We start from the raw sequence: 21806 nt of genomic DNA on the forward strand, positions 1-21806 counted from the left end.
CAATTTCTCCTGGAACTAGTCCCTGAATAAAGGAGTTATCCATTAAGCACCTGCTTCACCCTCCCTCCTGAGCACCACAAACGAAGGTCTCAGGAATCCTTTCAAGAGTTTACCCATCAGCAGGGGAGCAGGAAGCCATGCACTGGGGTCCAGACTGGGAATATTGGTGTATTTGATATACAGTGTCTTTCAAAGGGCTTCTCTTCATTAAATCCTCCTACTCTGTTTGAGCTTGCTCCATGTTTGGCATTACTGCTGGGTGAGGCCATCCAAGTCTTGCAATACTGACACCGAAGGGCTGTGGTACCCAGGCTACTCTTAGGCCTTCAGGGCATTTAATCACAGCCCTCTTTCCAAGGGGCAGTGGATAACAGCCAAGTCTTCCTCTTCCTCCTGCCCTTAACCCAGTGCTGTTCTGATCCCATGGAGGGGCAGCTGGGGCCATCCTAAGGGGACATTGCAGCACAGAGAAGCTGCAGGACACAGTGACAATAGGATCATCCTCCTCTGCCCTTTCTGCCTGGGGTAAAGGATTCCCTCCCTCCAGAGCATCTCCTTTCCCTCCCACTCTGCTCCTGGGACTTCACCCATGTGGCAAGCCTGGCACTTGCTGAAAAGACAGAGGAGCTCTCCCAGCCAGTCATGGCCTCCATGCATCCTCTGCTTTTCTCCCAGCTGTGGGTACATGGCATTTCCCTCAGAGGCACCAACACAGCCACTCCTGTCACAGCACTGGGACTGTCAGTGGCTGTGTGCTCAGGGCTGCACTACTGGTGTAACATGGGGGTGTTGCCATGAACATCCTCTGGAGAGGGGCAGTAGCTGTGGGACCGCTCAGGATCTGTCCCCAGGGGTAAAATCTCCATCCTGACTTTATCCCAGAGCTGCAGAGTTAGTGCAGCACCAGGGAAGGGGTCGTGAGGGGAGCAAAGTGCTATGGAGGGCTCCTGGTGTCAGCCATATCCATAAGTGATCTAATTGTAGAAGCACAGACTCGTTTGGTATTGAAGGACTTGAAACACCAGCTCATTCCACCTCCCTGCCCTGGGCAGGGACACCTTCCACTAGCTCAGGGTGCCCAGGCTGCAGTGACCAAGGCAAGCACAAATTGTGATTCAAGATGCAGTTCAAAACACACCAACCAAACTTGTTAAAAAGTTCAAGCAGGAGCCAGAAAAAGACACTGCTGTGCTCAGCTGTGCCTTAGAGTCTGACCTGACTCCCACCCCTCACCTCCAACAGCACAACATTTTCCTTTCCACTGGGAGACATTGAACCTGTCCCACACTGAAACATCCTGAAACAGATGGGAACTCACTGCTTTAGAAGGAAATTAAAGCAGGCACAACCAGGGAGCCCTTACTTGTGTAACTAATCAGTAATACAGTGATAGACCCAGAGGCCTGACAGAGACCTCCACGTGATTACAGCCAGACCTCAGCAAGGACGGGCACCATGTAAATAAATACAGAATTTGCAAGTAAATGTAATGAAATTCATGTAAATGTAGAAGTAAATGTAATGAATTCGAGTTTTGCAGTAAACAAAAGGCAGACTTACTCTTTGCAAAGGAATCTGTCATTATAGATCTCCTTTAAATCAATAAATTATTGCTGTTGAATGCATCTCAGCTTATGGAGCTCATCCTCAGACTTGTGTCCAGATCTTCTCCAGCCTCTCCTCCCATTGTGGCTGCCCTTGGAGGATATTCCAGCATGAAGGTGATGAAAACAGCCCCAAGCAACCAGTTTGGGTACAAGGAGCTCTGCTGCCACACACGTCACCGGGGCTTATAGGACCTGATTCTCAGGTTGGGAACCAGTATGGAAATCCATGGAACTACCTGAGCTCCAGTCTTCTAAACCTGTTTTGGGCTGGGGAAGTCTGTCTAGACAGGGCAGAAAGTGTTTGTGAAGTGAGGCCGGGTTTGGTGCTGGTGCCTGAGAGTGGGTCAGCTCTGATGGGACGCTTGCCCTTGTGTGTGGCTGCTCTGAGGGCATGGGGGAAAATGGGGGCACTGAGGGGGAGCTTGGGAAGGGATGTTGTGAAGGGGACATTGAGAGGGGAAACTGACTGAGAGGAAAAAACAGAGAGGGGACACTCTGAGGGGGACATTGAGAGATCATCTCTGTGGGACTGACTGAGAGGGGGAGTTGAGAGGTGACTGAGGGGAAACTGAGAAGGGAGGTTGTGAAGGGGGCATTGAGAGGGGACATCCATGGTGAGACTGAGAAGGCAGACTGGAAATGTAACTGAGGGAAAACTGAGGATGACTCAGGGAGAGACTGAGGGGACATCCATGGTGGGATTGCGAGGAGAGACTGGGTTGGGGGCTTTGAGGAGTATGAGGGGAGGAAAGACCGTGAGGGGGCATTGAGCCATCCACGGTGGGACTGAAAGGGGAGATTGTGGGGGTGACTCTGAAAGGACTGAGGGGAAGGGGGGATCCTGGGGAGACATGGAGGGGGCACTGCAACATCTGAGGGGAGTCAGAGAGAGGACCGTGGGGGGAGACTGGTGAACAACTGAAGCGAGGGCTCTGAGGGGAGACTCTGAAGGGCCAATGAGCCGCCCATGGTGGGACTGCGAGGGGGGATTGTGGGGGTCACTACGAGGAGACCGAGGAGAGAGGGGGACTATGGGGAGACTTGAAGGGGTCGCTGTGAGGGGAGCACTGAGACAGCTCTGGTGGGACTGAGGGGAGACTGCGGGGGACTCTGTGAGGGGGGAACAGACACCTGAGGGGAGTCGGAACACTGTGAGGGGACAGCTCGGGGGTCGTGAGGAGCCCCGACAGGAGCAAACAGAAAAGACCGAGGCGAGGACTTGGAGGGGGACAAATGCACTCTGAGGGGGATGCAGGGAGACTGTGAGGGGGCACCGGGAGGAGGCACCTGAGGGCAGTTTGGAGGAGGAGAAATGCACTCTGAGGGGACTGAAGGGAGACTATGAGGGGGCACCGGGAGGAGGCACCTGAGGGCAGACGGAGAAGGAACGCTGTGAGGGGGTACTACGGAGGGCAGCCCCGACCGAAGCAAACAGGGCAGACCGAGGCAATGGCGGAGAGCGAGCGCACGGCACCCCAGGCACGGTGTATGTACCGGGGTCGCCGCCCGACCCCCCCCCGCCGTTCCCGAGCCCCTCAGCGGAGCAACTGAGGACGGCGCCGGGCGCTTCCGGCGCCGCGCGCGCCTTTCCGGCAGGGCGGGGCCGCGCCGCGAGCGCGGTGACGCAGCGCGCAGGCCCCGCCCCCGCCCCGCCCCCGAGGGCTCTGGAAAAGAGAAGAGAAAAAAAAACTTTTTTTTTTAATTGAGGAATCAACAGCCGCCATCTTGTCGCGGAGCCGGAGCGCGGCGCGGGCGGAGCGGGCCGGGCCGGGCCGGGCCGGGGCAGCGGGGCCGCCCCGCCGCCGCACGGGGCAGCCGCGCCGAGCGCCGCCGACGCGCACAGGGGGCTCGAGCCAGCGGGGCGCAGCCGCCCGGAGCCAACCGACCGCCGCCGCCGCCACCGGGAGCCGCCGCCGCCGCCGCGCCGCGCTCATTGTTTTGGGGCGTTTTTGGGGGGTCGGCGCGTTTTTCCGCTTTTTGGTGATTTTTTTTCCTTTTTTTTAATTTTTGCCCCCCCCCCCCCCCCCCGCTCCCTTCTCTTCTCCTCCCCCCCCCTCCTCCCTCCCCTACCTCGGCCGCGGGCGGGCGGCGGGCGGGGGCCGGGGCGAAGCCGCCGCCGCGGAGGGGAGGGGACGGGGCGAGGCGAGGGGAGCGTGTGGGGGGGCGGAATGCGCCCCGAGTGACGGCCTGAGCCGCCATCCGGGCACCGCGGCGGGGGGAGCGCCCGGGAGGAGCGCGGCCGGCAGGGAGGGGGCGCTGGGCCCTTCGCTCCCCGCCCCGAGCCCTCCTCCCTGCGGCCTGCGGCGGCCCGGCATGGGGGAGCGGGGGCGGCCGGCCGGGCACTGAGCGGCGCTGTTGGGTTCCCGTGCGGCGGAGGAGCGGGGACAGCGAGCTCGGCCCCCCCCGAGCACCCCCCGACAACGATCACCGGCTCCGCCGCTCCGGCCACCATGGCGGAGAACTTACTCGACGGGCCGCCCAACCCCAAGCGAGCCAAGCTCAACTCGCCGGGCTTCTCCGCCAGCGATAGCACAGGTAAGGCCGCGGGGGTGGCTCGGGTGGGGCTCCACGGCGGTTCTCCCCCCACACCTCCCCGCCCCTAGCGCCCCGCCGGAGGGGGGGGCCCGGGGCCCGCCCGCCCTGCCGCGGTTCCTGGCGGGGGTGGGTTGGGCCTCCTGCAGTCGAAGTTACCGGGCGGGACCCGTACGCCAAGTACCGTCCCGGCTATAAATAGCGGTTGGAAAGAGACGTTTTTTGAGTTGAGTTTCCCTTCTTTTCCTTCATCATCTTGGTTTTTAGTGCCTCGGTTTGGGTGATGGGGGTGGACAGGTGAGTGGGGTGTGGGTAGGGAAGGAGAAGGGCCAGGCATGGGAAGCACCGACCGTCCTGCTTATTGTACAATCATGGAATGGTTCGGCTTGGAAGGGACCTTAACGTCCGTCTTGTTCCATCTCCTGCCATGGCAGGGACACCTTCCACTATCCCAGGGTGCTCCGAGCTCCGTCCAGCCTGGCCTTGGGCACTTCCAGGCGTGGGGCAGCCGCAGCTTCTCTCGGCAGCCTGTGCGAGGGCCTCGCTATCGTCAAAGGAAGGAATTGCTCCCCGATACAGATTCTAAATCTACCCTCCTTCAGCTTAAAGCTGAAGATGCCTTCTTGGAAGGGTAGTTGAGGTTTCTGTCTACTCCTTAAACCCCACAGATTACCCACAGCTAATAGCCCTATACAGGCTTTTTCACTGTGCCCCTGTGTGTGACACACTACGGAATAAAAACTCCTTAATAGCTTCTTAGTCATAGAATGATTTGGGTTGGAAAGGACCTTGAAGACCATCTAATTCTCCCCTCCAGTTAATACTTTGTGCTTCTTTTTACCTCCCAACCCGTGACCGAGGTTTTAAGGTATTTGGCTTAAACTGTTTCAAGCATTTTTCCTTTAAACCCCAACCGATTTGCCGATAATAATTGAAGTTGTGGGGTTGCTCGCATGCCGAAATGCCCGGCAACCTGGCAGTCACTGCGACTTATCCGTGTCGTGTAGTGTCTCTGGCGTGCCTTTTTCTTCGATTGTGATGGGTTTGTAGATAACAAAACGCATCAAAATGTCTCGTTTCCAGCCAGTGTGTGCCCGTTGTAAACACACACGTGTGTGCACAAGCGCATGTGTGCCTGCACCGGCCTCTCCCGGTGTTCCGACTGCTTCAATCCCTGAAAGAGTGGTTTCAGAACAACACGAAGTCTGTTGCACTTGAATTTCTGCTTTCAGAGATTAATGAATCTTGTGGAAAAGATAGTGATAAGTTAATCATGCTGTGCCTGCTGTGTTTTCATAGACTGAAAAAAAAATATTACTATAATTGAGCTGATAAATTCTGTGGGTTTTTTCGTCTTGCTCAATCTGCATTTGGCAACACTTTACAGATGCTTCGGTCCTTTAGGGGTTTTTTATGGAAACCTTCTCGTCTCAGCCTGCAAATAAATGAAACAAGCGAGAAAGAAACAGTATCGAGTAAGAATTGTCAGGGAATATCTAGGTGAGGTCTTGTGATTGAACCGTGTTAATCCCTGGTGTAGAAGCACTGGAATATATGGAAGGCTGATACACAAGTTGCTGCGAAATGCTCTTTGTAACTCAGAACAAATACAGTTTATAGTTCTTTAATTCTTCAGCGAGACATTTTAGACTCTCCTGGTAGCCAGTGTCTTGGTTTGGTTTTTTTTTTTTTTCCTTTCTTCTTTCTTTTTTGAAGTTCACTTGGGCTGTTCTGGAATGCTTCAGTCTTAATTACGTCCTGTTCAGCAAGTTCTCGTGTGTCTCGGGGAGCTGTGTGTGCTGCTGGATGTGTGAACTCCAGCATCTGCAGAAAGTTCTGCAGGGCTCAGGGGGCCTGGGGGCACTGGCATGGCAAACCCCAAGTTCTGTTCTGGACAAGGAGTTCTGTCATCATCCTGCTGTTCCATAGGCAAAAGTACCTCTCTGCCAAGGGTGTGGGTAATGTTTGTGCACTTAAAGAGAGGCTTGTTTTTAGGAAAAGGCACTTCTAGGTTTGTTGCCAGCAGTTAATGCTTCTCGTTGAAGGATCGCTGAAGGTTTCCGTGCATTGTGGCAGGCGATACAAATAGTTTGAGTAGTGATTGCTGTCAAATGCCTGCTCCTGGAACTAAACCAGGCTGCTCCCTGCTGCTGGGGCTTAAATGGAAAAGTTCTGTTGCAGCCTGGAAAGTGGCCTTAGTGATCGGGGGAGCCTGGGGAAGATGGGTGTGAGGATTTAGCCGTGAGTTGAGCAGAATTACTGTAATTGCAGTGGCAGCCCCGCACGGGTGGCTGCTGTGGCTGCCGTGAGCAGGACGTGCTTTCACAGCCGCCGCGTCGGGCCCGGCTGAGCAGTTTGGCTCAAGCCTGCAAATGCTGGCACCCGAGGCTCTGATGGCAGGCCTGAACATTGGGCAGAAAGCAACTGCTCACCTCCTTGTTTATATTTCTCTTGATGCTTTGATGCGGTGATGTTAAGCAACTCCTTTTGTCAGGGTAAGTTTTAGCTGCCTTTAATCTTTCTGATAAAAATAGCTTCTCAGCTTACCGGGGCAAAGTTTGTGCCGTTGAAATTGGTGTGTTTACCTTCTGAAAATATGGCCTTTTCTGTTAAACCTAAGCAGCTAAATCCACTGTCTGGCCTTGCAGAGGGGTGCAGAGATGAAAGGATAACAGAAATGGGTGCTGTGACCATCGTTAAGTTTCATGATAGTCTCATTTCGCACTTGCCCTGCTGCTCTTTGTATCAATAAGGAAGGTTAAGACTCCTGGCTGTTAACTTCTCTTGCCATTGCTGGGCTGTATTGAACGAGCTGACTGCTGTGGTAAAATGTCTGTGGGAAAGATTTTTCCTTGTCTAGCCAGGTAGGAGTAGTGCTTTTGTCTAATTACTGCTTTATTGGATACACAGGCGTTTTCATACCTAAACATTTGTCTCCTCTGTGGCTGTTGTGAGATGTTCTCATCCAGCGCCGCAGAATAAACAAGGGACTCCTACAAAAAGTAGAATTACAGTAACTTTGCTTATGGCAGTGTGTTATTTCAGTGCTGATTGTTTTGTACATTGCTGGCATTGGTCCTTCAGCAGAATGTACACAGACCTGGCGGCGTTCTCGAGCTGCTCTCGGGCTGGTTGGGAAAAACGTGTCTGAATGGAGCATCAGCACAGCTGGAGGTGTTCAGGGGCCCCTGGACTGTGGTTCCTTCTGCAGGTAGCTCAGTGAGGGTCTGAGTTTCACTAAAGTCATGCTCCTGTCTGCCTTCATTGTGTTCCCTGCAGCTTCTGCTGCTGTGGTGCTGCACCAGTTCCAGAAACAACACGGTGTAATCTGGGCCAGAGCAGAGGGTGTCCCTGCCGGCATCAGGAGCTAACAAATTCCTAAACTAGGTGAAGTTGGGAAGAAGGTGAGATGAGCAGCTTCCAAAGTCCATTAGAGCTAGGTTTTCACTTCACACTTCCTTGTGTAGGGGCTTTTGTTGATTTTAAATTATTTTTTCCTTCATAACTTCTGATCCTGCACAGATGAAGCCACGTGGCTGCTGCTGCTGCAAAAGCTGTGGGCCAAGCTCCCTGATAACTCCTGTTCTCTTCCTGGCCCATGTGTTGGCATCCAGGGCCTGGATTTTACACTGGGGAAAGGCTGGCCCTGTTGCACGTGCCTCCCTACGTGCTGAGATAAGGAGATCTCTGGCTGCCTCCCAGCCAGCCACAGAACTCCACAGGAGCGAGTTCGTGTCGATGCGCAGCCTGATTTGATCCTGCTCTCCTGCCAAAAACCAGATAGGTGTATTGCGCTGGATTTAGGTTTTAGTTTGAAAAGAGGTGGACAAAAGCAAAGTAGCTTAAGGAAAGACAGCAAGGTTTTCTGAGCTAGTGTTCACATTCTTAGCAGAGACTTCAGATGGAGTGACGTCTCGGTGATCTAAACCCAGATTTTGTTTGGGCACGTGAAAGCATTAGTATGGATGTTTTAAAGGGTTCATTGCTGCGTGCCTGAAAAGCCTCATGGAAGCCTGTGTAATCCATCTGCTCTTGTTTTGTGTGGTACCTGCAAAACTCGAGTGTCATGTGTGTGCCCTGGCAGTAAGAATCACAGTTACACACGCCCTTATTCTCTCCCTGGAAAAAGGAAAAGCATAATTTCATTAAGTGAACACACTCTCATTTATAGGCAGAAAATTTAGGGAAGAAATTCATTTTCTGAAAAGCTGTAGGTGAAGGAATGTGCATAGTTGTAATTATTCATGGGAATGTCCTTTTTGTTTGTTTGTTTTGTGGTACTTGTGCCCCAACTATCTGGGATGGGAAAACGAGGTGGGATATTCATGGCTATATTGTTTCTTGTAGAATACTTCATGGTTATATTGTTTAAGACTCGTGGAACCATGGGGGTGGTGGATGGGAGTGGATGATGCCAAGCAAGATGTTTACTTTGAGCTAGAGATTTGATACAAACTCTTTAGGTTTTTCTCACCTGAAGTGACTGACCTGCATAACTTGATGCCAGCGTTTGTGATCTGGGACAGGAGATTTTTGAGATTAGAAATGGGCTCATTTATAGAGTCTAGCACAGCTAATTCTCACCAGTTCCTGGGGCACTGCTGATAGCAGGGTATTGTGTACTCTCCCAGTGTTTGTGGGCTTTTACAGGTCTTTCCAAGGAGTTTGACACTCATGTCTGTGTGGGATGAAAAGTTGAGCAGATGATCTGCTAGCCTGATCATATGTGACAGTCCACAGTCCTACCATTTTGCCCATTCCTTTATTTTTTGCAATTCATACTTTGATAATTGCAAAGGGGACTTCAAACTTCTTCCCCCTCCAGTGATTTAAAGTTAACTAGGAAAATGCTGTGCCATAGAGCTCCTGGAGAAGCCCTGCCAGCAGCAGGCAGAAATAGAGGCTGTGTCTGTGCTGTACTCCAGAAATCTCTTGGTAGTTGTGAGATGATTCCCAGTTTTCTGCTGCAGATTATTCACTTTCTATCTTGGCTGGACATTCCTTGGAGTCGTCGTCCAGTGCCATTAATTATTTCTACAGCAACATGCTGTGCTTTTTCATTATACCTGCAGCTTCACATTAAAACCCTCCACATATTCTTAGTGTTTATCTTTATTATATTTTACTTACTGTTGCTATCTGCTAAGAGAGAAGAACATGAAAAAACCCTCACGCTCTTAACAACATAATGCAGGTTAATGTGAAACCAGGGTGGAGAGGGTAGTGGAAAAACACAATTTGAAAAATTCTGAGGTTTGTTCTTATACAGTGAAAAAAATTGAGGGATAACTTAGAAATCTGACACATCCACCCTAATTTGGTTTACACTTTCAAGAATTTTTGCTTTGTAAATCTTCCTTTTAACATATGTTATGTTTTCCATCTGTCTTCTCAGATGTCTAAGATACAGAGAGAACCTAAATTGTTTATTTGGAAAACTCTTTAATAAAGATGCTTCAACAAATACTATTAAGTATTTTGCAGAATCATAAGTGTGAATTAAAAGAAAACTGCAACTTCTATTAGCAGTGATAATTATAACTCTTAATCTAAATCTCTTAACACACTCTTCCTTTCCTGCTTTCTTATTTGCCATCACTGAGAAATAACGATGTTATTTGTGATAACTAGATAAATACAGTATTTTTGGTTTGCAGTTTGTGTGTGGATATATTTTTATTTATACATCTGTAAGTCAGTAAAATAATCCCCAGTTTCCCTGCTGGTCATCTTTAGTGCTGGGGAAGACAGCATTGGGAAAAGGAGTTGTTCTTCCCTGGATGTCTGTTCCTCCCAATCTCCTGGGCACATGTCATTTTCCTGCTGCAGCTGGACATGGCAGAGACAGGAATCAGAGCTGGAGCCCTTCTGCTGCAGAGTGAGAAGCAAAATGGGACAGTGGATTGCAGCCCCTGTCCGTGTGTGTGTCACCAGCAGAGCACAAGCTGCTCTCTTGCTCTGCCCAGCTTTGCCACCACAGGTACCTGGGTTAGTGGGTGTTGCTGGTGACATCACTCCTGTGTCATCTCTTGTGTGGTGTCATCATCTCATCGAGAGAAGAGATGGGGAAATTACCAGGTGCCTTAAGTACTGAGTATAAGTCTGGTTCACTTCTTTGTGAAGTTTTTTCCTAAGTTCATAAACTCCCTAAAGGAAAGTATTAATGAGAATGGTTCAAAACAGCCTCATCCCATTGAAATCAATGCTTTAAAGTAAAAGATTCTTGAGAGAGTTGGCGTTTCTTGGTATTGTCAGTTACACCTGGAAGCTTTTTTAGATATAAATATACAAAAATCGTTAGTTTCAAGTGCTCGTCTGCTGTTACTTCCTTGTGTGTGTTTGGTTTGAGTTGTATGTCTTTGCCAAGCAGAAGACAGTTCCCTTAAATTTGGTGTCAGAAATAGGGAGGGAAAAGATGCATTAAAAAGAATGGAATTTGTACTTTTTGCAGCTTTTATACATCACAGAGGAGACCCCAGACTTGCCTGTTTCATAGTAATGTTGCTTAGGTTTTTTTTTTCCTTGTTTCATAATATTACTTCAAGTACATATTTATGTATTTCACTCTTCCCAGAACAGGCCTGTTCTGTGGTTCTGTTGGAGAAGCTGTGTTAAATAGGAATTGTCATAGAAGGACTTGTGTAGCTGAAGGGAGCTCCTGAGCCAGAACTGAGCTCCAGCTCTCACCCCTGACACTGGCACTCATTGTGGGGAGCAGGAGGAGCTGAACACTTCAAAGCCTGAACCACCTGTGTTGGAAATACATTCACTGAGAAGTCTCTGGCCAGGGAGTGTCACAACTAAAGTTTGTTTGTCAAGATAATTTGTGTCTTTATGTCTTGTTTGCTGATTCCCTTTCCAGGTGGGCAATGAGGGTGGCACAGCCTTAAGGGAAGCCAGTTCAGGGCAGGCACAAGCAGACACTGGCTTGGTACAGACTGTGCATGTCATGCCCACTATTAATTACCAGAATCTCAAATGATTCCCTTTAAAAGGGTCATTCAGAATTCAAATGTTCTGTCAGCTGTTAAATTTGGGGAAGAGGCACGATATGTGTTTGTGATAGTATGAGAAGGCTCACTGCTGTTAATGTGCTGCAAGAACCTTAAAGTATTTAATCTTCATCTGGATGAACTTGTGAATGAGAAGCTGATGTGTGGTGTCTCCCAGCCCATAGGCAGATTGCCTCCTCTTCCTTCTATCTGGATTTCTCTTCTTATGGTAAATAAATGTACTGAAGACTTCTTTTGCCTGGTAGCCATGTGCACTGGGACAAGTAGCCATGTGTGTGTCTTGTGGATGCTGCTGGGTGGGATTTAGACTTATTCACAAGAGCAGACATGGCACCTGTGTCAAAATAGTGAAGATACCTTGGGAAACAATTCAGAGGAGGAATGGTTTTGGAGAGGGCAGAGGAAGGCAAAGGCAATCCATCATTTGCCACCTGATGCTTCCAAGAGCAGACCAGAGTGAGCACTCTTATTGGGCTGTTTCTGCCACACATTTTGGGGTTACCTTGGCTTTATTCCCCTCTGGCCTCTGGGAAGAGATTAGAGGCTAGCTTCTTATCTGGATATTTTTCATATTTGCTTCTTTATATAAGCCTTAGTGCCAGGTGCAAGAGCCATTTAATGTGCTCTCATACACTACTTTGTAATTGATAGGGAAACACTCAAGTAATCTGTGATTTATTTTTATGAAAGGGTAGAATAATCCCTAAACCCACCAATTACTTCTGAAATAAACCAGTATCTCAGGTTTTTCTAGGTTTTAACCCAGGTTGTGTTGTCACTATGAGCACAGCAAAAGAGAGATGGTGGAGACAGCTTGGACAAGTAGAGCAGAGAGAACCTTGAGGTGATACAAAACATGGAAGTGGAAAGAGAGGCTGGGGACTGACCTGGTGTGACCAAGGAAGGATCTCAGTTTATACTACTCAATTTTCATGGATGTGAGGAGGAGGACAGGACAGAGCAGGTGGCCTTTCCTGTATCAGCTGGTAGCTGTTATCACACCTTGGTGGTGGAATAAAGGATGTGGAGATGTGACATTTTCCCCATCCTGGCTCGTGTGTCTGCTGGTAGAGCTGGTGTCAGGAGCTGAGTCAGGAATACAGGCAGTACTGCACTAGAGGTTAGAAGAGAACTGATTTTTTTTCATTAGTTTCATGATTTGTTTGTGTAATAAGCTTCAGTTTTGAAAAGTCACTTAGTTGCTGAAGCCTTACCAAAATGGATTGAGGAAGATACTAGGAACTGTCTCTAAAATCCCAGCCACAGGAAAGCAAGCAAAGGCAAGTGTTAAACCCATTTTCAAAAAGGGTTAAAATACAATACAGACTGTTCAGCCTCCTCTCCATCACTGGGAAGGTCATGGAGGAGCTGGAGTGAGTTCAGGGAAGGCTGCTCAGGAGTTTGGGGCTGGAGCATGTGCCCTGTGAGAGGAGGTGGAGGGCTGGGCTGCAGTCAGACCTGATGTCCCTTCCAACCTGAGTGACTTTGGGCCTGCCAGCAAGAGAGAGCTGTGATGATGATTACAATGAATTTTCTACAGATAAGTCCCAAGGATTCCAAAAGGTGATGTTCATATCAACACATTTGAGTTTTGACCACTCCAATGACTTAGGAATCAGCAAACCAGACTGTATTCCTTTCTCATCCCAAGTGCAAGTGCTTTAAAAGATCAGGCACGTAGAAATTTAGTTAAATATTCAAATCTCTTATTACTCAAGCCATAAATTGTTGAGGCTCATCCAGATCCTGGATGTTGGATCTCCTTTCTTTCTCATCACCCTCCACCCAGCCAGGTCCCTCATCACCATCATTCCCAACCTGGCTGTTAAACATGGTGTTCAGAAGAAGTGATGCTGCTCTGCTGAAATTCAAGGTCTCATGCATGTCAAGCTTTCCATGTCTTGTTAAAGGAAAGACACAAATCTGAAGTTTCCTTGCTGGAAATTTTAGATTTTCCGTGAACACGTTAATTGTTCTAAAACATTAAAAGCAATAATTGTCTTTTGTGAAACAATAAATTCCAGAATCCTCAAACCTGGAAAGGAAGTTGGAATGGACATGGTAATTGCTGACTGTGCCACACAGTGTGGCTATTGAGGGGAGCTACCTGACAGTGAATTTTAGGCAATGGCTGGAGCTCTGAACTGTTGAGGCTTTGTCTGCTGGGGTCTGGCGTGATTGAAAGAAGCCTTACAAAACAAAATTGGGCTCACTGAAATGTAACAGCTATGTTGGCATGAAAGAAAGGCCCGGTGGAAATACTGCTTGTGTGCTGCACTTGAGTGTCTGCTCCATGCCATGAACAGTCAGTTTGTGACAGGACAGCTCCCAGTCACGTCCCAAGCAAAGATTATGCTGTAAAAAATGAAACTGAATTTGATAGTTCTCCTCCTGCTTGCTGTGAGATACGTTTGAGATAATAACACACATAATGAAACACCTTAGGATGTTTGTCACCTCTCCAGGCTGAGCTAAAGGGGAAAAATGGTGACATTGAAACAAGTTAATTGATTGAATATGTGTATTAGGAAAGTCTCCGAGTAACAGTCACAAGCAGTTGTACAGATGAGAATGTTCTGCCTTCAGGATGCAGCAGAGTTTGGGTTTTTTTTTCCTCTGAGAAGGCCTAGAAGGAAACAGAACGTGGTTTTTTTAAATTCTGGTTGCTGAAAGTGTTGTCCAGGAAAGCAGAAAACTGTGACATTTAAGCTCACAAGACTGAAATTAGGAGAGAAACTGTCTCAAGTGTGGTTATCTTCTATGTGTGAAAATAGCTGCTCAAGGAAGGCAGAATGCTCAGATTGGAGAAGGAGCCCTTTGGAAAGAGTGGGGGTGTGGTACTTGCCTGGTGCTTTTCCATGCCCTCCAGAAAACATAATCTCTGCTTTTTTGGTGCTCTGCTGTTAAGAGGACATTGGGGTTTATGTGACAGAGGTAATGAAAGGTATCAGGATCAGAGGTGCTGTGTTAGAGACGAGACACAACCAGGTGAATCTGCACAGCCTTGGTCAGCTCTGCTGCTTCAGGAGCACTGAGTTAGAGGTTTGTGCCTTTGGGGTTTAGGGAATCTGTTCTCCTTTAAAATCCACATCACTTTTCCTGCTCTGATGTGTGCTGGGTGCATGGAAGCTTTGAGGATGGAGCAGGTGGGACTTGTCAGCAGAGCTGTTCCCTGACCATTGCTTCAGGTAAAGGCAAAGGCATCCCTTGGGTTTTATTTGTTTTTAGCCTCCTGGTAGCTGCCTTTGAGAAACAGCTGAAGCATTGAGAATGGGATCAATTCTGTTCTTCTTGTGAGGATGGAGGCACTGCAGTTGCTTTTCATTTCTCTGTCAGTAGAAATGGGCCATGTTCTTATTATGGCAGATTTTTATATGTGTGTAAATATACTTATTCTTTTTATAACTGCCAAGACAATCTCTTATCTTTATGGATTTGTTGCAGACATGCTCAAGTAGATTTTTGGTTTCTGTTGTATTTTATAACCGTTGTAAAATGCGCCTTGTGTTGCTGTTTTTAATGTGCATGACTCTGATGAAATATAAAAGAAGATGATTAATCATTGCATGAACAATTGAATTCTTGGTGAATTTTTACAGGACCATTGTGTTAAGTTGTTTACCTGCTTTTTATTTTCCTGCTGGCAGAGCAGTACATTTTCCATGTCTAACCTAAATGTACAGCCTTCTTACAGGAGCTTAGGAGTGGTAGATTATTTCAGGTTTTAAGTGGCAATATTCCCAAATGCTTTCTTCACTCTTTTTTGTAAACTGCAAAAACATTTCCAGTTCTTGGCTCTGGCAAGACTGAGAGAGTCCAGCCAGCCAAGCAAAAAAAACAAATTGAGCATTTATACTCCAGCATCCCATTTTGAAATACAGCTGGAAAAAACTACACCTTAAGCCACAGCAACATCTTCCCCCTTGACATTTTGTCTCTTCTTCTCTGCCCCTCTCCCCACACCCACACATCTATTGTCCATGAAATATTAACAGTTTTGATGCAGAAGCTTGGAAGAACACCTTTATATGGGATTTACAGAAGTTGTGTGAATGAAACCTTGAATTTGGGGGGCTGGGGTGATGAGAGCAGTTGAAGAGAGGGAGAAGCTCAGCCCTGGCCCCATGTGCCACCCTTGGTGATGCACAGGCAGATGGATTTGGTTGGGCTCCAGTGGCAGAGCCTCCCAGCATTCCCAGCTGAAATAGGGAAATTTGGAAGAGTGGAAGAGGGAAAGTAGAACCAAAATGTCAAGGAAGTGGCAGATTGCAGCCTGGTCAGTGTCCAGATGTTGTGTGGGAAACTGGAGGAGAGATGAAGCACTCATGGAGTCAAAGGTACACCAGGAAAAATGAACTAAAGACCTGAAATGAAAAGAAGCAAGTAAGAGAAATTAAATATACTTTAATGAATCTTGCTAAATGAAATGTTAGCTTGTTCTTTGCCTGCTTGGAGGGGAGCAGGGGCTCTGTTCTGAGCAGGGTGTGTTTGTCACAGCCGACATCCTGCAGTCCTGGAAGGATTATTGACTCCAGTAGGTGATGATGGCAGTGTGGGCCCCTGAAGGACATGGTGCTTTGAGCACCTCAAAACAGCCAGAATTTAATGGTTTTGTCTTTGTTTCCTGTGCCTGTTTGTGTAACTCACCAGGCATTGCTAGTCTGACCATTTTATTATTTTTTCTTCAGCTAGGTTGAATTGGAAATGCACATGCTGATAAAAGCTATCACTACACTATTAAAATGTACTGAGATGGCTTGGTGATGCATCTGTGCTTTGTGATAGTTTGTGTTGCTCGAGGTTTGTTGTTTTTTTCCAATATCCCATCTTACATAATTTTTGCAGCCTGGATCTTGCACCAACTTTTTGTGGTTGAAAATTGAATTAAACTTTAAAACAATGAAGCCTTTGGAATATCCTTCTTAAGTAAAGAACTCTTCTTTGCTCTAACCTGGAAAAAATGTGGTTTGTTGCTCAGAGTGAAGGACTGGGGTTTGTCAGGGCTGGCTTGGGGGGCAAAATAATGTTTTCACTCATTTATGTTACAGTGAGAAGTGATTGTTTCAGTTCACATCCTTGGATTGGAAAACTCTTCCAAGATGTGTTGTGTGTTTGAACAGCTACTCTGGTGTATTGAGGCTGGTCTGCTTAGATGTTTATAAATATGTGCCTGTCCTTATGTCTTCAAATATGTAATTTTATTTTCACATGGCAGTACCTATATACAGTGAACCAACATTCTATTTTTTAGTTACATACTAAAATAACCTTGTTACACAGATGCTGCTTATGATGTGCTATTAATAAAATATTTTAGTGTACCTGAGTTGGTCCTTTAAAGGAAAAAAAAAGCCCCACCACTTTTTTATTAGTCTGGATGTTGCAGCCAGGCAGAGCTGTTCCTTCAAGTGGCTTAATGAAGATTTGATTGATTTATTTTGCTCATCTGGAGAGTGTGTGGATTACCTCTGTCAATATTGGGCATGATAAATGATGGCTGGGCACTTAGAGAGCAATTTGAATTATTTGAGCTGTTCAGGAATCGAGCAGTGACTCGATTCAAGAGGCATTACAAGGAGAAAATGCTGAGTCCCTTTTGGGATCTTCTGAGGTAGCAGATCATGGTACAAATCAATGACTAGGAGCTGATCTTAAATGTCTTTATATGTGAGACTGGGATCAAACTGTTGAGGAAATCATTGTTGTTCTTTGAAGTTTTGAAGCAGTGCTGGAAGATGTTCTTTGGCCATGTGCACACATAAATGACAGGGTAGAATTGCTGGGTGAAATGCGGTGGCTTGGGATTACAGAGGAGGTTGGAAAAGGTGATGTAATTGCTCTTTTGGGAGCATAAATCAATAGGAAAAAAATCTGTTGTTATTTCTGCCTTCATCTTTTAGCCAAAACAAGGGAAATCTGAGCATTACATTAGATCATTGTATTCATGTCACCTTAGTTTTCTTAAGCTTCATTGTATTGAAATTCTTGCCAGAAAACCTGTTTATTGGCCAGTGCTGTGTACAGTGCGTGATGGCTGCGCTCTGAAAGGCTCTGCAGTTTGTGTCACAGGGACCCTCACTCACCTCCTGTGGGATCTCAGCACCTCAGCACTGAGGTGTCACCGAGAGCACCCTTGGGGGGCTCGGGAGTCCTGGAATGTTCCAGAAGTGTCTGGTGGCTGGACTTTGATCCTACACAGGAGACGACACCTGTATGAGGATAGGAGGGTTTCACCGGGGTGAATGGTGAAGGGATCAGTTAATTAGAGAGTGAAACACAGGGTTTAGGATTTCTGTACAGGGGGGTTTAGAGAAGTAAGATGGAGGAATTGGGGCGTGTCCTGTCCTTCTTCTTCTTCTTCTTCTTCTCCATCTTCTGTGGTGATGGTGGCACTTTGGGATTGGTCATTACTAAAAGTGCACTGGTCAATAAGGGTGAAAGGTATTGGGGAAAAATGATAAATATTGTACACGTAACAATGGGTATAAAGATAGGTGACTGTCCGGAGGGGGAGGGAGTGTGCTCATGGCTGGCTGCTGAGCAGAGCTCTGTCGGGCCGAGAGAAAATCTTTTAGATAAACAATTAATAAACACCGAGACCGAGAAAAGAACTGAAGCCTCTTCTCGTCCTTTGAAACGTGGGCTGCCCCAAGGCCACTCCGGGCCTTTCCAGGCCCCCCAAACAGCGGGGAATCGGACAACCTCCTAGTCCTGGGTAAAGACATCCTGAATGCCTGCGGATGTTAACACTGGTACAAAGTAGCAAAGATAAATATTTTAGCTACTCATCTGTCATGTTTTCTCACCCATGTCTCTGTTTTAACTTGTAGATTTCGGATCTTTGTTTGACTTGGAAAATGATCTTCCCGATGAGCTGATCCCCAATGGCGAGTTGGGCCTTTTAAATAGCAGTGGGAACCTCGTTCCAGATGCGGCTTCCAAACACAAACAACTTTCTGAACTTCTGAGGGGCAGCAGCGGCTCTTCCTTGAACCCAGGGATTGGCAATGTGAACTCGAGCAGCCCCGTGCAGCAGGGAGTGGCTGCCCAGGTGCAGGGGCAGCCCAACAGCGCTGGCATCGGCAGCCTGGGCGCCATGGGCAAGAGCCCGCTCAACCCAGGGGACTCCTCTGCTCCTGGCCTGGCCAAACAGGCAGCCAGCACCTCTGGACCTACCACACCTGCGTCCCAAACTCTGAACTCTCAAGCACAAAAACAAGTGGGAATGGTGACGAGCAGCCCTGCGACATCACAGACTGGACCTGGGATATGTATGAATACTAATTTCAGTCAGACACACCAGAGCCTTCTCAACAGTAATTCTGGTCACAGTTTAATGAATCAGCCTCAGCAAGGACAAGGGCAGGTAATGAATGGATCTCTTGGGGCAGCTGGAAGAGGAAGGGGAGCAGGAATGCAATATTCTGCCCCTGCCATGCAGGGGAATGCAGGCAGTGTGCTGGCAGAGACTTTAACCCAAGTATCTCCACAGATGGCTGGGCACACCGGGCTGAACACAGCACAGACAGGAGCAATTACTAAAGTATGTACATGCCATTTACTGTCTTCTATTTATTGCACTTGTTTTTCTCCATACAGGTGTTTAGGAAGCACAGTAGATCCTTTTCTGGGACAGAACTAAAGGATGTGCTTTTCTTGAGTCTGTAGTTCCCCATTTCAGTCACCAGTGATATTGTGAAAAGGAGATAATTGAAGCAGTTCTTCTCATGTAATCAAAAATGAAAGCACTTGTTGAAAAAGACATCCTCGAAGCTAAAAGTTGGAAAGTATCTTAGCAGAGTGAATTAGAAAAGAGTAGCATAATCCTGCAGAAAGGAAGCAGATGATTTCTCGTGTGCAGGATCTCAGTTTAGCTGCCAGACAACGCCATCTTCTAAAGCAATGGGAGCACTTGGAGATGGAAGGGAGAAGTGTAGCCATTGCTCCTTTGTCAAGGACTCTGTCAGCAGCCGTGCAGCGAATGGTTTTTAAATATGGAGAAACTGATCTGGAAACGTCAAATTTCACGTAGATTGCCAAGCTAATGCAAACTGTGCCAGGGGAGGGCAAGAGCCTCGTTTGGTGGCCATTGTGGATCAGGGCAGGGAATTTATACCTGGAAGTATCTGCTTCTGTCACGGGGTGCTGCTCTGGCTCCCTGTTTGATACAGTTACTGCTTTTTAGTTCTTTGTTTCCCAGATGTGAGTTTAGAGCCTGTTTTGACTGCTGCTCCTCCTGCCCTGTGCCTTATCTCTTGTTTGCATTGTTTTGGTATAGTTGCTTCATGAAATTTTGATGGCAAACCCACCATGTTCTGATATGTAGAAAAAAAGGTCAATTTTTATCTCTGATATTTTATCTATTCATACATCAGTAGCTGTTGTCACTGTAGTTAATTAGCATGTAAATGTTAATTCATTGATGTGTTAGTATTGTGGAAAAAATTGCATTGTCTGACATGAAAGTGTGTGCCCTGTACTCTGAAGAGGTGCTCACATCACTTTGGAGTACTGTATAGTTCATTTTAATTTTTTTCAAAATAAAAACCATAAAAAGCATTCTCTCTGCAGTGAAGAGATGCTTCTGCTTATGCAAGAGATACTTGTGCTATGAGTGAAGGTCAGAGCACCTGAAAGTTGATATAACTGTTTTGGAGGCTGGAGACAGCTAATTTTGTTGTGTGGAAGCTGATTGGTCTGCACTGAAAGAGAGTCAGCTTATCTTTCTTTTGTTTTCCTTTGAAATTTGTGGGAAGAGTGAGGAATTCTATTTATCTGGCTTATTTCTGTGAATTTACAGATACCTAAGTTCTTGGGAGTAGATTTTTTGTCACTATTCAGTTTTATGTGAACCAACTGAAGTAGAATTACCCCAAAGCAAAGGACTTGCTGACACAATCTGTGTGAGCCTGATGGGGGAGGTTCTGTGAGGTCTTGATTTATTTTAAACAAACCCACCTCTGGTAAAGAACAGGCCAGATCTCAGACAAATTCCACATTTCAAGGACTTCAGGCCTAACCTGTTGCCAGCTGCAAATGGATTCACCAGCTCAGGAAAGGGACCCAGAGTGCCTCAGTTTACACATGTGCAAAAAGCAAAGTAAATTTGCACATTTACTTGGCTTTAGCAAGGAATGCACTGTAAGAGAATAGTGACTTTTCATGACAGAGCACAAGTGATAAAATGGTGCTTCTTTGAAGGTGCACTTCAAATCATTTTAAAAACTTGGCCAAGTAAAACAGGAAAACTGGTGTTTTCCAGGGCTCCATCTCTTGTTGAATAAGATGAAGCTTCAAAGCATTGTGTTTCTTTAAAAAGTTTAACTTCATATACATCTTCTTTGTCTCTTATTAAAGAGAGTAGGTGAGCTGAGTATTTTACACAAAAATTTTGTGTTTCCATTTTGGAACAAATACTTGCTCCCTGAATTTTCCTGTACCAAGCGGCAGTGTTCTCTGTCTTTGCCATTTTCTTAGTTGCCATTTGAGGATTGCTATATCCTTTTCCAGTCTCTCCCCATCCCCCAGTTTATTGTCCTAATAGGATTATCAGCCATGATTGTGTGTTAGCTTTTTCTTATTGATGCTTCAGGAAAGCTTTTAAGAAAATTTCTGCTGAAGGAAAATTTGGGTTAGTTTGTTTTTTTCACCTCCTGATTCCCTCCTGTTTACCACTTAATGTGTACAGCTTAAAAGATTTAAAGAGCTGTAATAAAAGTGGTGAGGCAGCTGATCTACCTAATAGTGAACAGTGTCCAACTTGTCTAAACAGCTTAAAATGTAGCTGCCATCCTGCTGTATCTGTATCATGGCTGGAAGGAAATTCTCTAGGCAAAGACTGTAGCAATATCCAAAGGGAAACAAAGAGCTGTGAAGTACAAATGCAGAAAAAATACCTAAAAGAACTATTTATTATTCTAATTACATTAAAAATAAGTGATGTGCATCTCTGAGTAACCTTGTTCAAGTACAGCTCTGCAGCCCATTTTTCTCAGTTCAGTGTGTTGATATGGAACTCGTGACCCTTCATGGTTTGGGACCAGTTTTGTTAGGCAAGACCTTGCTTCTGTGGTGCTTGGTTCTAATCCTTTTTTAGTGTGTGACCAATCAATCCATTCCTTTTCCTGGTTTTGTGTGTTGTGGTGTGTTTATATAAGCATTCTTTCTATTAAGAGAAAAAGAAGGAAAAACATCCAGAATCTGGTCCCTTCACCTGATCTCAGAAATTGCAAGGATTCATTTCATCTGAATCATCATCAACCATGATTGTGAATTTTGGTCTGGACTTGCTATTTTAAGGCAGGACTGAGCAGGGTGACTGAGGTTTGTGTTCCTGTGCTTGCATGAGCCAAAGGTGGGGATAAACCTTAGCCCTAACCCATTCAAACAGGAGTGGAAAATAATTTAATTCTCAGTGTCAGAGGGCAATAAGGTGCTGATATCAAGACAATTATTCTTCCATTGGCAAGGAGAGATTAAAGTAAAATACTTCCTCAATCTATAGAGATGTGAGGAAAGATTTCACATGATTCTCCAAAGATCAGTGATTTTTCTTGCTGAGATAGCTGGAAACCTTTGAGGAACTCCCTCTTCCATGATACTGTGTGTATCTCTGCTCCCTTCACTGGCAGTCTCCTTTGCTGTAACAATTTTG

General features: G+C 46.7%; 1 protein-coding gene across 8 annotated transcripts in view; it reads left to right on the top strand.

The window, feature by feature from the left end:
- The first annotated feature begins 3709 nt into the window (after positions 1–3709).
- Positions 3710–21806, top strand: part of CREBBP (CREB binding protein) — a 97421-nt gene continuing 79324 nt past the window's right edge. For 6 of the 8 annotated variants that reach the window (XM_064725407.1, XM_064725409.1, XM_064725414.1 and 3 more), the window contains exons 1-2: positions 3710–4142; positions 17983–18695. In XM_064725407.1, coding sequence (XP_064581477.1) covers positions 4058–4142; positions 17983–18695 — 798 coding nt within the window. In that variant the 5' untranslated portion in view covers positions 3710–4057. Of the gene's footprint in view, positions 4143–4394; positions 4437–17982; positions 18696–21806 lie in introns of those variants that run through there. The other 2 variants (XM_064725413.1, XM_064725415.1) reach the window with 2 other exon arrangements.

This window comes from Zonotrichia leucophrys, chromosome 14 (assembly GCF_028769735.1).
Source record: "Zonotrichia leucophrys gambelii isolate GWCS_2022_RI chromosome 14, RI_Zleu_2.0, whole genome shotgun sequence".
Taxonomy (NCBI): domain Eukaryota; kingdom Metazoa; phylum Chordata; class Aves; order Passeriformes; family Passerellidae; genus Zonotrichia; species Zonotrichia leucophrys.